The following is a 13,453-nucleotide window of genomic DNA, read 5'->3' on the forward strand; positions in this document are numbered from 1 at the left end:
CTTGGCCTTGGGCAGAATGCTGGGGAGCCATGCAGCAGGGGCCACATTCTGCTCTGACGCTGGGAAGCCACCCACAATCGTCCACATGGCAGCCTGGTGTGCTCACCACAGTCGCTGGCAAGTGAGGAGCATGATTTCCTTGACCTGACCTGACCTGGGCGTTTTGCCCATAACCGTCTTTGGAGTTCTCATGATTGTGTCCTCAGAGCAGGACAACCTTTAGATTTTTATCCCCCTCGATATACCCTCTGCTCGAAACCCAAGCATCTCTCTCATTTCTCTTCTTTCCTTCCCAGACCATGAAATTTCTACTGCTTTTCTAATGAAAAATTCAGTCAGCCCTGGCTGTTTTCCTATCCTGAGAAAGAACCTCTGTGGTAGGCTGTATTACATATTGTTCAAAATACCCATGGTCCCTCCCCCAGCTCTTTTCCTGCCACCTTCTCCCCTCCACACCACACACACCCCAGATTATACATCCCTACCTTTCAAACTCAGGGGTGGCCATGTGATTTGCTTGGGCGTAGGCAGAAATGACAGTGACACTTTTGAGCAAAGACCTCAGGGCCAGTTGTGGTTCTCTGTGTCGCTTTCATCCCTTTTGCGAGGACATGGAATGGAGCTCAGAATGAAGATGATGTAGAGAAGTGCAGCTGACCCACAGTGGACATATGGTGGGAACCAGATGTGAGCCTCTGCTGTTGTCATCCATGGAGGTTTTGGGGCCTTAGCCTCAGCTGAGTGACAGAACCTCTCAGGCCCCGATCAACAGGCCCGTCTCCATAGTCCTAAATTCTCAGTGCCCAGGAGGTACCCTGGAGCTGGAATATCACGCCCAACGCAGGGTTCCTCAGTCTTGGAGGGCTTGAAGCTTTCTCGGTCCTGAAGGCCTAAAGCTGGGGTCTTCGTACTTGACGTTCTGCTACTGCCTGCCCTCTGGTCATGCCTGGGTCTAGTCTGACCAGTTCTGTTCCAACTGCCCCACTTTCCCAGGGCCCCTGGCTTGGAATAATAACACTCCCATAACTTCTTAATCCAGAACGAAGGACACAGCTCACCCAAGAGTGACCAGTGGTTTCATTTTAAATGTCTACATTGCCTGGAAGTACACATAACCATATAAAAATTATTTTTATTAAAATAGAAAAGCTTTCCAGTATATTGCATTAAAGACATTTATATAAAAAAAGCAATTGCAACAAACATGCTACATCAGCATTGAGGAATTCTGAAAGATTAAGTGCCCACTTTTAAACAACATTTTGGTATAATGAGCATATTCTTATATATTTCAGAGGGTACATATAATACTGAAAAAAATACTTCATGTAAAATCTAAGTTTAGGTGCATACAAATAAGAAGTATTACACTGAATAGCTTATTTCAAACTGTGAAACACATTCAAAGTATTCAATTTCTTAGACAACATGCAAACATTTTAATACTTAGATTGACATTTTTAAATATATAAACCATAACTCTTTATAATTCTATATCAAAAAGTCAGACAGAACACTTATCTACACTGTGCATGTCACAAAAAGCAAATGTGTCTTCATGAACGGAAAGTATTGGGTTAACACACATGATTGTCACTTTACAAATATGGCTATTCACCTTCATAATAAAATAGAAAAATCATGTATTATTTACATGAACTACTAATTATTTCATTTTTTGGCAATTATATAAGTAGCAGCAATTGGTTTAAAGATTGATGTTTAAAAACTCTAAATTTAACTCGGATGAATACCGAAAAAAATATATATCTGGTTAATATAAAGATGCACAATGCACGATGCTTTGATTCGATATAATTTCTCCCTTTCACAAAAGTCACAGACACACGTTCATAACCAACGAGACTGTCATTTACAGTATATCAGAGTGCCATTTAGTTAGCTTGCTTTTGCTTACCACAATGGATGGGTTCCTGAATTAAATTTCTGTAAGTTAAATGTTTCTGATGATCCACGTGATAATTCCAAAGATGCTTTATCTCTATTTCATACTCTAATGCCAGTGGCTCTGCACTACGACCCCCAGCTTCTAGACAGAGTGATTATCTGTAAACACACACACCAGGGGCCTCTTAATACTTATAGGAACTCTGAAATGAAGTTCATGGTAAAGCCCATGGTAAAGTGAGTTATCTGTCTAAAAAGTGACTGATAAAATCTCACTTATCGGTGACATTGAATATGTCTTAGAGGGGGACCCATCTGATGAGCAAAATGTAACTTGTAAAGCAGTAATCCACCGGAAAGAAATATCCTCTTTTCATTAGTATTTGGAAGACTATATTTTAACATTTGTAAAAACAAAATAAAAATCCTACTAATATTAGCGGATTAAAAACAATACTGTGTGGTGAGCAGAGATGACAAGTGCTTCTATTTGGCTATAATTCAACTACAAACCAGCAGTCCTGTATCTTTCACAAGGTAGAAAAAGTCGATTGAGGAACATTTTGCATTTTTCCTGGGCAGTCAGTTATGTGTCCAGACCATGAGCGAGGCGAGGCCCAGGCTGAGGAGGAAGAGGCAAGAGTGGCAGGGAGGTCTGGCCCCGATGCCGGCCGATGGCACGCTGCTGGAGACCTGTACCTGGGAAATTATGAGAGCAGAGAGAGGGACATGGGACGCCAGAGTAGGGCTGTCGGAGTTGATAAGGGATTCGATCTTCTCTGCTTCTTTATTGCAGGCCTCAATCTGGGACAGGAAAATCAGATTCTTTTTAATATAAAACCACAGAACCTGTGAAAAGGTCAAGTCAAATTTCACACATGTCCCAACAAAGTGTTGTCCTTTTCTCAGCCAAAGTAACACTTAGTTATAGTCTTTATTTAGTGCATAATAACAGCACCAATGGAAATCAAACCGGAAAAGAAATGATCCACAATGCCACTGCCCTCTCTTTTCTCACAATCCTTTCATCGCTTACCCACACTTAGACGTAATCATGTTAGACATGGAATGGACTTTCAATGCCTATTTACACATCAGGAGGAAACCAATGCGACTTCATGAGCTTTCTAATGATGGCAGTTGATAGGCCGCTTGTATTCATCCCCTTCACTTGAGCCCTTACTATTTTGATGCTGAAACTTGGACCTACATGAATGAGGTTCACCGTGAGATTATTGAGGGAAAAAACTAGGGCCCACAAGGCCGGCTCCAGCGGGCTCCTCCTCCCCAGTGGGAGCACAGCCCTCAAGGGTCAGGAGTCTCTTCTGCTTTGTCACTCCTGACCTGTGTCACGGCCTTGCCGCTGGGCCTCAGCTGCCTGTCTGTATGATGAGCAGATAGCTCATCTCTGCATACTTCTGAGTCACAGCTCTCAACCTCTCCGTCCCCCACTCCTTAGCATTCTGCTGTCAAATGTGTAGCAGGCCTCGGCCACCTTGGAAAGTGCTCACCTGGTGCAGCGCTGAGCCTCGGAGACTGCCTGCTTTTCTCCCTCCTGCCCGACCGCAAGGCCTCTATTCCCCCACCACCCGACCCTAACCCGTCCTGGTTTGGGCCCACCCCCTCCCAGGCCCGCCAACTTCAAAGCGACAGGTGGCTGCACAATGTGTGTGGAATCCCACCTGCAAAGCTTTCGGATAATGATCAACAGGAACGATCAGGATCACAATTTCTGATTCGATACTGAAATATCCAAACACATCGCACTGCGGGACAGACACATGCGTGCGGATTTTCTGAAGTATTTCCAGAACTGTTATTGGCTTTTTGTTTGTTACCTAGAAAGAGAAAAAACAGAATGCTTTATTCCTGTCCGGGCTGCCTTGCTACCCTGCCCAGGCGGCCCTGCCAACTGAATTCTGAAGCTCCGCAAAGTCCATTTCAATGGGGTTTTGCCTGACGTGGAACTTTGTAGCCAAGTAAACACACTCACCAGAAGAGCTTTTTTCAAAAGTGACTGTTCTGAGATGGAGACCACAAGGAAATAATTAAAGTCTTCCTATAAAAATACAGGTGTTTTAATAAAAATGGGGGTAATTTTTCAAGATAGTGGCAAGTATTGGCTGCTACATGTCAGGAGCCCTTGTCTCCACAATAGTGAGCAGCAAAAGCTATGGTACAGAAAAAGGAAAGGGGCAAAACTCTCGCAGGATGGTGGCTGGCTCTGGAAGCAGTCCCTGGAGCAATGCGGACCCGAGGGCAGGCGGCCCTGCCACCCTCTGGGCATCCACCAGTCGCTGGCTGCCTGATGTTGCCTTCTAGCCCTAACTCTGCTTACTGTGCCAGGAGGGGAGCTTTTCTAAGAACAGGCCAGACTGTGATGTAGAGAGCAAGGTCACCACACAGCCAGGGTGTGGGGGAAAGGAGCACAGGAGCGGGAGCCAGGCAGCCTGCATTCAAACCCGCTCTATTACTACCACCACGACTACTACGAGCTGTACCACTACGAGCTTTGGGCAAGTTGCTTCTCTGCACATCAGCTTCTTCATCTATAAATGGGACAGCACATTCTACTATGTCGAATTACTGAGAAGTTTATCAATAAGGTTTCAACAGCACCTGGCATATGAAGCAATTTACCTTAGCAATAGTGTCCAGTTTTTCTTTGTCAAATAAAACTCTTAACATCCCAGCACATAATGGGCAACAAGCACCTGTATAACAGAAACCATTTCATGTGTTTAGAATTAGAATTAGAAACAAAGAGAACACAAAATAGTTGGCGATATTACTGACCCTTCATTTTGTTCTAGGACAATTATAGGGGGCCTTCCTGCACTCTACATATGTATCCTGATCAACCTGGATCTTACAATTTATACATTTACCAAATCCTTCTTCCCTCCCTGCTTTCTTCCTCTATCACTTCTCAGGGTGAGGCAGCACCGTGTAAGACAACACAGAGAGAGCTGGCCTTTCAAGAGACATGGTGCCTAGCCCCTGCCCTGCCTCAACACTCACTGTATGACCCTGGGCACGTGGTCCCTGGGCCTTTGATCTCTGCCTACAAAACAAACGAGTAGGTGTTTCAGGGATTCCATTGAGTGTTTAATTTTTTTAAATTATTTTAAACTGTTAAAAAAACACACCACACAACAAAATATCAGAACACGGTCTCCAGGAGATAAGAGGCTTTGTTTTGCTCACTGCTGTGTCCCCAGTGCCTAAGAGTATCTGGCAGACAGTGGAAACTCAATAAACATTTGATGAATTCATAGATGGAAGAATGAACTTGTCAGACTCCAGACTGGTCTGTTCTGTGCAGACTAGGGGTAAGGTCTCCTCTGCCACCTCTGTTTAACTGAACAGCATGAGATTGTAAGGTAAGCTGTTCTGAAAAACTGTTACTGCTTATAACAGTCTGTATGGAAGAAGACTTTCTTGATTTTATGCAACTAAAACAATTGGATGCTAAGTCCAGTCTAAGACAACTATCTTCTGTTTCTCTCAATTTCAAATGTTATGTTCATCAAAATGACTTCAATTATTTCATTAATTATTAATTCTTTATTCATTAACTTTATGATGACACATACTTTTTAAAGTAAACATTATGCATTTGAACTAATAACCATAATTTTAGTAATTAAATAGTGCTTTATCTGTTTACATATTGGTGTTTGGGGTAAGATTTTGCTTGGAAAAAGTCTGCCATATTGTTTAAAAACTGCTGGACCAGATGATAGCTAAGGTAATCCACCGTTTTTTAAGGTTGATCCAGAGTAATGCATCTAATCAGCTCAGGTTAAGACTTTTTTTTTTTTTTTTTTTTAAAGATTTTACTGGGGAAGGGGAACAGGACTTTATTGGGGTACAATGGTCAAATTGTTGTCCTTTGAATCTTAGTTGTGGAGGGTTCTGTTCAGCTTCAAGTTGTTGTTCTTTCAGTCTTAGTTGTGGAGGGCGCAGCTCAGCTCCAGGTCCAGTTGCTGTTGCTAGTTGCAGGGGGCACAGCCCACCATCCCTTGCGGGAGTCGAACTGACAACCTTGTGGTTGAGAGGACAGACTCCAACCAACTGAGCCATCCGGGAGCTCAGCGGCAGCTCAGCTCAAGGTGCCGTGTTCAATTTTAGTTGCAGGGGGCAGAGCCCACCATCCCTTGCGGGACTCGAGGAATTGAACTGGCAACCTTGTGGTTGAGAGCCCACTGGCCCATGTGGGAATCGAACTGGCAGCCTTCGGAGTTAGGAGCACGGAGCTCTAACCGCCTGAGCCACCGGGCTGGCCCAGGTTAAGACTTTTTGAAAAATTTAAATAAACTGGTCAGCTCTCTTTTCCTCAGTGACTGACTCACTCTCTGGAGGTAGAGAAGCAAGTCTTCCCAATCCCACCCCTGCCCCACCCAAAATATTGCCAGCCTACCGGGTGGGATGATGGGTTTGCACTCAGTGGTGGCGAGTGAAGGGCACTTCACAGCAGCACACTCCACGACAGAACTGTACTCCGAGAGGACCCCGACGGCCTGGCAGGGCCCGTAGTAATCGACGGCCACACGATCTGAGTAGGCAGCGCACACGCTACCGTAGGTCTCCCCGTTATGCCCGCAGATGGGCTCTGTGGTTCTGCAGAAGGGCTGAGGGCAAATAAATCACTTAGCCTGGAAACCTCTATGGTGCGCTTTTGCTAACCAAGAGTACACAGTAGGTCTCCCTATTTTCAGCAAGGAAAAAAAGTCTCAATTCTGAGGACCCTCTTAATTAAGCTCCTAAGGTGAGCTAAACATGGTGGTGGGGGCAAGAGGGCTGTCCCAAGATGAACAGAAGAGGCTTTTCTCAGCCTTTCTGGGACTTGGATGCTCACTCCATGTGAATCCATATGAGAGTAAATCCCTCCTCCCTCAGACTTCTATTATTCCAGAAGTGCCCGTTTGAAGAAAACAAGATCAATCTTCATGCAGATATGGAGGCTTTATCACTTCACACTGGGTAAGGGATAAGGAAAAGGAAAAGTGGAGAGATTGGTGGGGCAGGCAGACTCTAGATCTATTGGGTAGGTTAGGAATATGTGAGAGAAAAATTGTAGCTAGGAAGAGAAGACTGGGAATTTACAACAGCAGATATCAATGCAATTGGAACATAAGCTCTGAGAGAGAACAAGCCTAGAGAAACAAGCTGAAGAAGGGATTTTTCGGACAATAAAAGCCAGGAAATAAGAAGGTCATGTCAGATGTTAGCTAGTTGTGGGCAGGGGGTGCTGGGCTCAAAGACGGGATTCCCCCAGGGGAGGGGAAAGCACACAGATCAGTGGTGCATGTGGGAAGCCTCAGTGCGGGTGTCACTGAGGTTACTTTTTTAACAAGATTACAGATTCCACAACCTTAAAAGATCTAAAGATAAACTGATGTTAAAAAGACACTGTTGTTGTAGAGAAATTTTCGATTACTTTTCAGTACTCCGATACGGACTTCATTGGGAAGAGTGGGGAGAAAAAACTCTTTTCTTGGCTGTTTTAACTCACTTTCTTCCTGATTTGTTTCCTAGTGAAGGCCCACAGAACTGTGGGAAATGGAAACAGTGCTGGTTCATGCCAGCAGTATGAAACTTTAAAGTCTTCTCTTAGGAGTGGGTGTAGGAAGCCACTCTCTTTTCTTGCTTGCACACTAGATGTGCAAAGGTACACATACTAGCGAGCAAGTCCTCCAGAGTTAGGAGAAAAAGCCAGTCTTAGAATGGTTCATTTTTAGTGGACGGCTAAGTTCTCTAGATTTGACAGGATTCACACAAGACCCTCAAGTGGTCTTACTGCTGATTCATCTGTAAAAGACCATACACCAGTTTTATGCTCCCTGTACTTGGGTTTGTCAGCTAAACAACTGTACCTGGCAAGGGCCTTTGTATAAGAGGCTTTTCCCTCTCTGGTACAAAGTGCAGAGATTGTTGTGCTCCATGTGGTTTGTGTCACAAACAGGATCACGGACCTGATCACAGGTGAGCTGTCTTGGCAAACACTCGTATTGGCTGCATCCAAATTTATCAAAAGTCGTCAGGCAGACTTGAGGTTTGGGTATGCATCTGAAAAACACAAATGTGGCACCATGAGTCGGGAGGGACTATGGTGGGGCCGGCAAAGCACTGACGAGGCACAGGAGGTTGAGGAGAAAGCCAGAGAAAAATTGGGAATAGTCTCTGTCCCCAAGAGCTTATGGAGAGCTGGAGAGTCAAGCATGCACATAAAGTAGGCTATCAAGTAGAAAGTTACACACAAAATGCCTGAGGAGCCTGGAGAAAGCACTGGAGGAGGTGGTGTCCTGGCTGGAACCTGGAGGAGAAGGAGGGCTACACCGGCCTGCTAGGCTGAGGGGGCAGCATGGCAAAGGTGTGATGCTCGAGACTCCATGCTGCTGGGGGAGGGCAGGTGACCCCAAGGGCAGGAGCATAGGATGCATGGGGTAGCAGTGATATGAGGTCATCGAGTGGGTGAGGGTCTGATGCTGGAGGCCTTGTAGTCAATAATAAACGAAACATTTTCAGGGGCTTAATTTTCAGCTTGGCTAATGTGAGTCTTTCTTAAGAGAAGGCTTCACAATATGTGCTGAAAAATTCAGGTGTCTGTGCTTACAAGGCTGAGGACCAATGCTGGTGGCTGGTTGCGAATCACCCAGAGAATGCCACGCCAGGCAGCTGGGTTTTCCTCATAATATCTGAACCTTGCTTCATTCTCAGTTTCTGAACTTCTTCAGAGGGGTTCGGGAGGGTGGCTTTTTCCCTCTTTAGACTTTTCTCTTTCTCTCATTTCTATAAACGATACTTACAACTTTCTATAGGAAGACAAGACCTATTAAAATGTTTGGATTTCACTGGGTCTTTGAAATAACAGGATCTACAAATATTAGTCTGGAAAATAAAAGAAGAATATAGCAGCTAGCATTATTTTAATTTCAAAGGAAACTGCTTCCACTCTTTTTAGGGACGAGCCTCCTGCACTGAAATGACCGCTATCACCATCACTTGTACTGTGGATGGTTGCCTTTTCTCATGGGATTTAAGCTTAGAATGCATGTAGTCATGGTTTTATGGAAATATAAGACATCTGAAGAGAAGTAATGGAAACCAGATTTAGAACTTCATTATCTATTAACATGGAAGGGATGAGAAACAAGACTATCAGAAGAAATTTGGTAATTTTAGAAGGAAACACTTTATCAATCTGAATATATAGAAATAAGAGGCTCAATAGGAAAGGTTGAGAATCTGGGGGGTAAGTTAAAGTAAACATGATCAAGGCAGGGAATTTGTCTTGCTTACTGTTGTACCCTGGTGTCTGGAAAGCAGCTTGGTACATCAGTACATACATGATGAATGAATACAACTTTTTATTTTTAAACAATTATTTTTTGAACAAGCCCATGGTGAAAATGAAAAAGTATAAAATGATATATAGTGAAAAATAAGTCTCTCTCCTGTTCTTGTGTCCCAGCCACTGAGTTCCCTTCCCCAGTGGCCAACATTATTACCAATTTATTTATTTTTCTTACTAGATGACAGGTTTATTATAAAAGGCTGTAACTCAGGAACAGCCAGATGGAAGAGATGCAGAGGGCAAAGCGTGGGGAAAGGGCACGGCACGTCCACGCTGAGTACACCACTCTCCCAGTACCCCATGTAGTCACCAACACAGAACTCTCCCCCAATTTCCTGTTTATTCTTCCAGAGACAGTTTACGTAAGTATAAGCATGTATATGTGCTGATTCAAAGAGTATGAACATTTAAAATTAACGTAGAGTTGGCCAAATTGCCATCCATGGAGGATGTACCAACCCTCCCTCCAACCCCGTCTCGGATGGGAGTGCTTGTTTCCCTACATCACGTTATTAAACTTTTTATCTTTGCCAATCTGGTAGATGGAAAATGGTACAATACAAATTAGTTTAATTTCCATTTTGCTTAATATGAGGAAGGTTAAGCATTGTGGTAGATTAGCGAGAGGCTCATCAGATTCATTTAATTTTCTTCCTGGGCACACATCTAGTTTACATTTCCTAATCTCCCTCCCTGGCAGTTGGTTGCGGCCAAGTCACTGCGTTGTAGAGAATGGAATGTGGCTGCAGGTGGAGATGCATGCCGCTTATAAACCTGGCGCATGGAAGCTTCTCAGAGCAACCTCCATCCCCATCCTTCTCTTATCCGCTGGCCAGATGCCGAAGATGCAGAGGACGAGGAGGCTGTAGGAGCCGACAGAGTCACTAGATGGCAGGATCCTAAGTCTCTGAATCACTGTGGGGAAAGCCACTTCCTCAACACCCAAATGGACCGACCATATTTGAACTTTCCTTGAAGTATTAATTTTTTTGAGTTTGTATACAGTAGCTAGAGTTACTCACCCTAACTAATAAAAGCATCTTTACAAGTGTTTAAGAATCATTTGTATTTCTTTTTCTATGTTTAGGTCCTTGGTCTATTTTTCTATCAGGTTATTGATCTTTTTCATATTGATGTGTAGAGGCTCTTTATAGTATAAGAACATCAGCCCTTTCTCTGTGATACTCTTCCCAGTTTGTCATTAGTCTGTTACCATGCAGAAATTTTCATTTCAATGCAGCTGTGTTTTTCAATCTCTTCTTTTATGTTGGTTCTGTATTATATCCAGAAAGGATTTCCCACTTTGAGATTTTATGTTTTATTATAAAAATAAGACAACCTTATTTAGAAAGGTTAGCAAATAGAGGAAAACAAACAAGTAAACACCCAAATAGCCCTCTATTCTACCTCCCAACACAACTACATTATCCCTTGGCTTATTTCTTTACCCTTTTTTCTTTTTAACATCACCCTGTCTTCTTTCCATAGGAACTTTTGGGATTTAGTTTCCGTGGTATAAACTTTGCAGATGGGTGACCAATTCTCTTTGCCATTTCTTTTAACACATGAGAAAATCTTCCTCTCCCTCCATACTGCACCGAGGTTTTAAGGATGGAGAGGCAATTGCTTATTTCCACAGAGTCCTACATAAGGAAAGGACTGTGGCACTGGGATGTGTCCTGCTCAGGTCTCCCGGGCGGCCGGTGAAAACGCCAGTTCTAAAAGGCTGAAACCTAAGCGAGTCAGCAGGACACTTGCCCTGTGGCCACCACATACAGAAATCCATCATTAAGTCTCTGTCAACTATACCCTGAGTTCATGACGAAACTTCAGAGAAAGGAGCCCCTACACAAATAATTTCAAATAATACTGAAGTTTCATTTTCCAGAGATTTCTCATGTCCAATCCCTAAAATGGAGGTAGACCAGTAGAAGAAAATTTCCCATTACTAACAGGCATAAAGAGCTAATAATAAGAATACATCTATTTCTGTCATCTCATCTGCTACTCCTCCTTGCCTCGTACTTTCTGTTTCAATCTTACAAAACTGCTGTAGCTCCAGCATACACCACGCTATCTCCTTTTTTCTAGCAACCAAGATCTTTGCTCCTGGTCTCTCGGCCTTTGCCAGCACCTCCCCTGCAAACCTTGCCTGCAATCTCCTAGCCATGTTTGCAGCGGAGAGTCACATCCTCCCCCAGGCCCAGGCCTCCCCCAGACTGCATCAATGGCTCCCCTCCAGGTTCCCTAATCACAGCATGTTACCAAGCAGCTGTACGTGGCCCTTCCCCTCCAGACACCAAACTCTTCAGGGCAGAGACCTTCTTAGCCATCTTTGTATTTTCACTCTCTGGTACACAGCAGACGAGCTTAGTAAGGGCTCGTCTTCAGGTGAAAAAAGATAAGGAGCCATTTGACTTACCTTTGGTTTTTTGGACAGGGGTTAGGGTTACACAGATTCTTTGAGATGCACGATCCAAACTCAAACTGATGGTCTTGGAGCCCCACACAGCGAGCAATGCAAGCACTGGGGTAAGTGCGTCCGTTCTGCCCACACACGGGGACAAACTGATCTGCACAGTTACAGGGCAGACCTGAAGGGAGGAAACAGCCTCAACAACATGTACTTGTATATTCCCTTTCCCTCATGTTTCCTCATTAAGGCAAACGATTAACAATCATGTGGGGGTCTCATGTTAAAATAGAACTGTAAATTAATAAAATGAAAAAACACCCCTCCAATCTCTGAGTGTTTTTAAAAGTGGTAAGATTCTGAAAAGCCATTTGTCTGGAAATGGCTTTTCATTGTTCCATTTATTGCCAGATAATTGAGGGCCTCCAGACCTGATGCCAGGGGTAGAGACCCCTATAAACAAAGTTATAGGTAAGAAAAGTAAAGACTATGTCTCCCAATCTGGTGTATAAAATCTAGAATTTAGAAGTTTGAAGTCTGGCTTGGGGGATTTCTAGAACACATCAACCTTTCATTTTAGCTAAGTAGAGTATGGACTAATAAAATAATACCCAAAACAAGACAAAGGGTGAAGGTTGTAAAGTCCTCACTTAGGTTCTTCCCATCTTCTTAGGGAAGGGGAAGAACAAGGTAACTTGGGAAATTTTTGTGGTTTAGACTTAGGAATTTTTATGAACGTCTCTCTCTGAGTCATGTTTGGACTGGGTCACAATCTGGGTCCCAAGAAATGTGGTACACTTTGTGGCCAGTAAAATCTCCTTAGTGCCTGCTAGCTAAATGGTCATTAACTTAATTTATCCCAGGACACACTGCAGGGAAAAGTGTCCAGCTAGTTGTAACGTTCATCTTCCAAAATCACTTAGATGTAAGCAAATAAATAAAGAAAAGAATTCCAGGTAAATCTTTAGTTCACTCTTCATTCCCACAGAAGTCTTATGGTTTCTCTAAGCAGAATGAATGGCCCTCCTGAGAGCAGAGCAGATAAAGGACAATAATAAAGGACAACCACCACCAACCACCGAGCAGTGAAGGCTGGCGCTCATCAGGGTGGATGCAGGATGGAGTGGAGTCAGTCTGCTCTTTACTTCTTATTTCTGACCTCCTTTTTATTTCCAATGGGCTGGAGACATGTTTGGTAAATCCCTATTCTGTTCTCACCCACCCCACTCCATGTATAATACTAAATAAATCCAGGGAAAGAAGAATCAAGTTGCTGCTACAGCAGCGTAAAACAGGGCAAAGTTCCTCTCTCCCCAGAACCAAAGGTATTTCAGATCTGGGAAAAAGCAGAGACCAGTAGATACCAGCAGACTGCACTGTTGCTATTGACAACTGTAGCTTCTTCTCAAGAAAAGAGCATCGCATCTCACCAGCCTTTTTACTTACTGTAGCTGGTGTGAACATAATACCAGCAGCAGGAAGCATAGCAAAGTCGAGAAAAATTCTTGATTGATCAGAAAAATTCTCAAGTCTCAAAATTAAAATCATTTCCCAAGTAACGTTCTTGGAGAAATCCCTAAGGAGATAACAGTGGAAGGAACCTACATGAGGAGTTTACAACCTCTGCTCCTTGTGTAAAAGTGTCATCCTTTAACTTTCCAGAAATCCTAAGCCAGACTTCAAACGTCTAAATTTCAGATTTTATACACCATATTGGGAGACACATTCTTTACTTTTCCTACCTATACCTTTGTTTATATGGATTTCTACCA

General features: G+C 43.5%; 1 protein-coding gene across 3 annotated transcripts in view; it reads right to left on the minus strand.

Moving 5' to 3' along the window:
* Positions 1 to 1,106: 1,106 nt before the first annotated feature.
* RECK (reversion inducing cysteine rich protein with kazal motifs) overlaps positions 1,107 to 13,453 on the minus strand; it is a 64,535-nt gene continuing 52,188 nt past the window's right edge. For all 3 annotated transcript variants that reach the window (XM_019729088.3, XM_019729089.3, XM_074330706.2), the window contains 6 exons: positions 11,691 to 11,862; positions 7,788 to 7,980; positions 6,332 to 6,542; positions 4,549 to 4,622; positions 3,591 to 3,746; positions 1,107 to 2,712 (listed from right to left, as the gene is read on the minus strand). In XM_019729088.3, the coding sequence (XP_019584647.3) occupies positions 2,491 to 2,712; positions 3,591 to 3,746; positions 4,549 to 4,622; positions 6,332 to 6,542; positions 7,788 to 7,980; positions 11,691 to 11,862 (1,028 nt within the window). In that variant the 3' untranslated portion in view covers positions 1,107 to 2,490. The remainder of the gene's footprint in view (positions 2,713 to 3,590; positions 3,747 to 4,548; positions 4,623 to 6,331; positions 6,543 to 7,787; positions 7,981 to 11,690; positions 11,863 to 13,453) is intronic.

The sequence above is a fragment of the Rhinolophus sinicus genome, chromosome 16 (assembly GCF_057876585.1).
Source record: "Rhinolophus sinicus isolate RSI-liver-muscle chromosome 16, RSI-T2T, whole genome shotgun sequence".
Taxonomy (NCBI): Eukaryota; Metazoa; Chordata; class Mammalia; order Chiroptera; family Rhinolophidae; genus Rhinolophus; species Rhinolophus sinicus.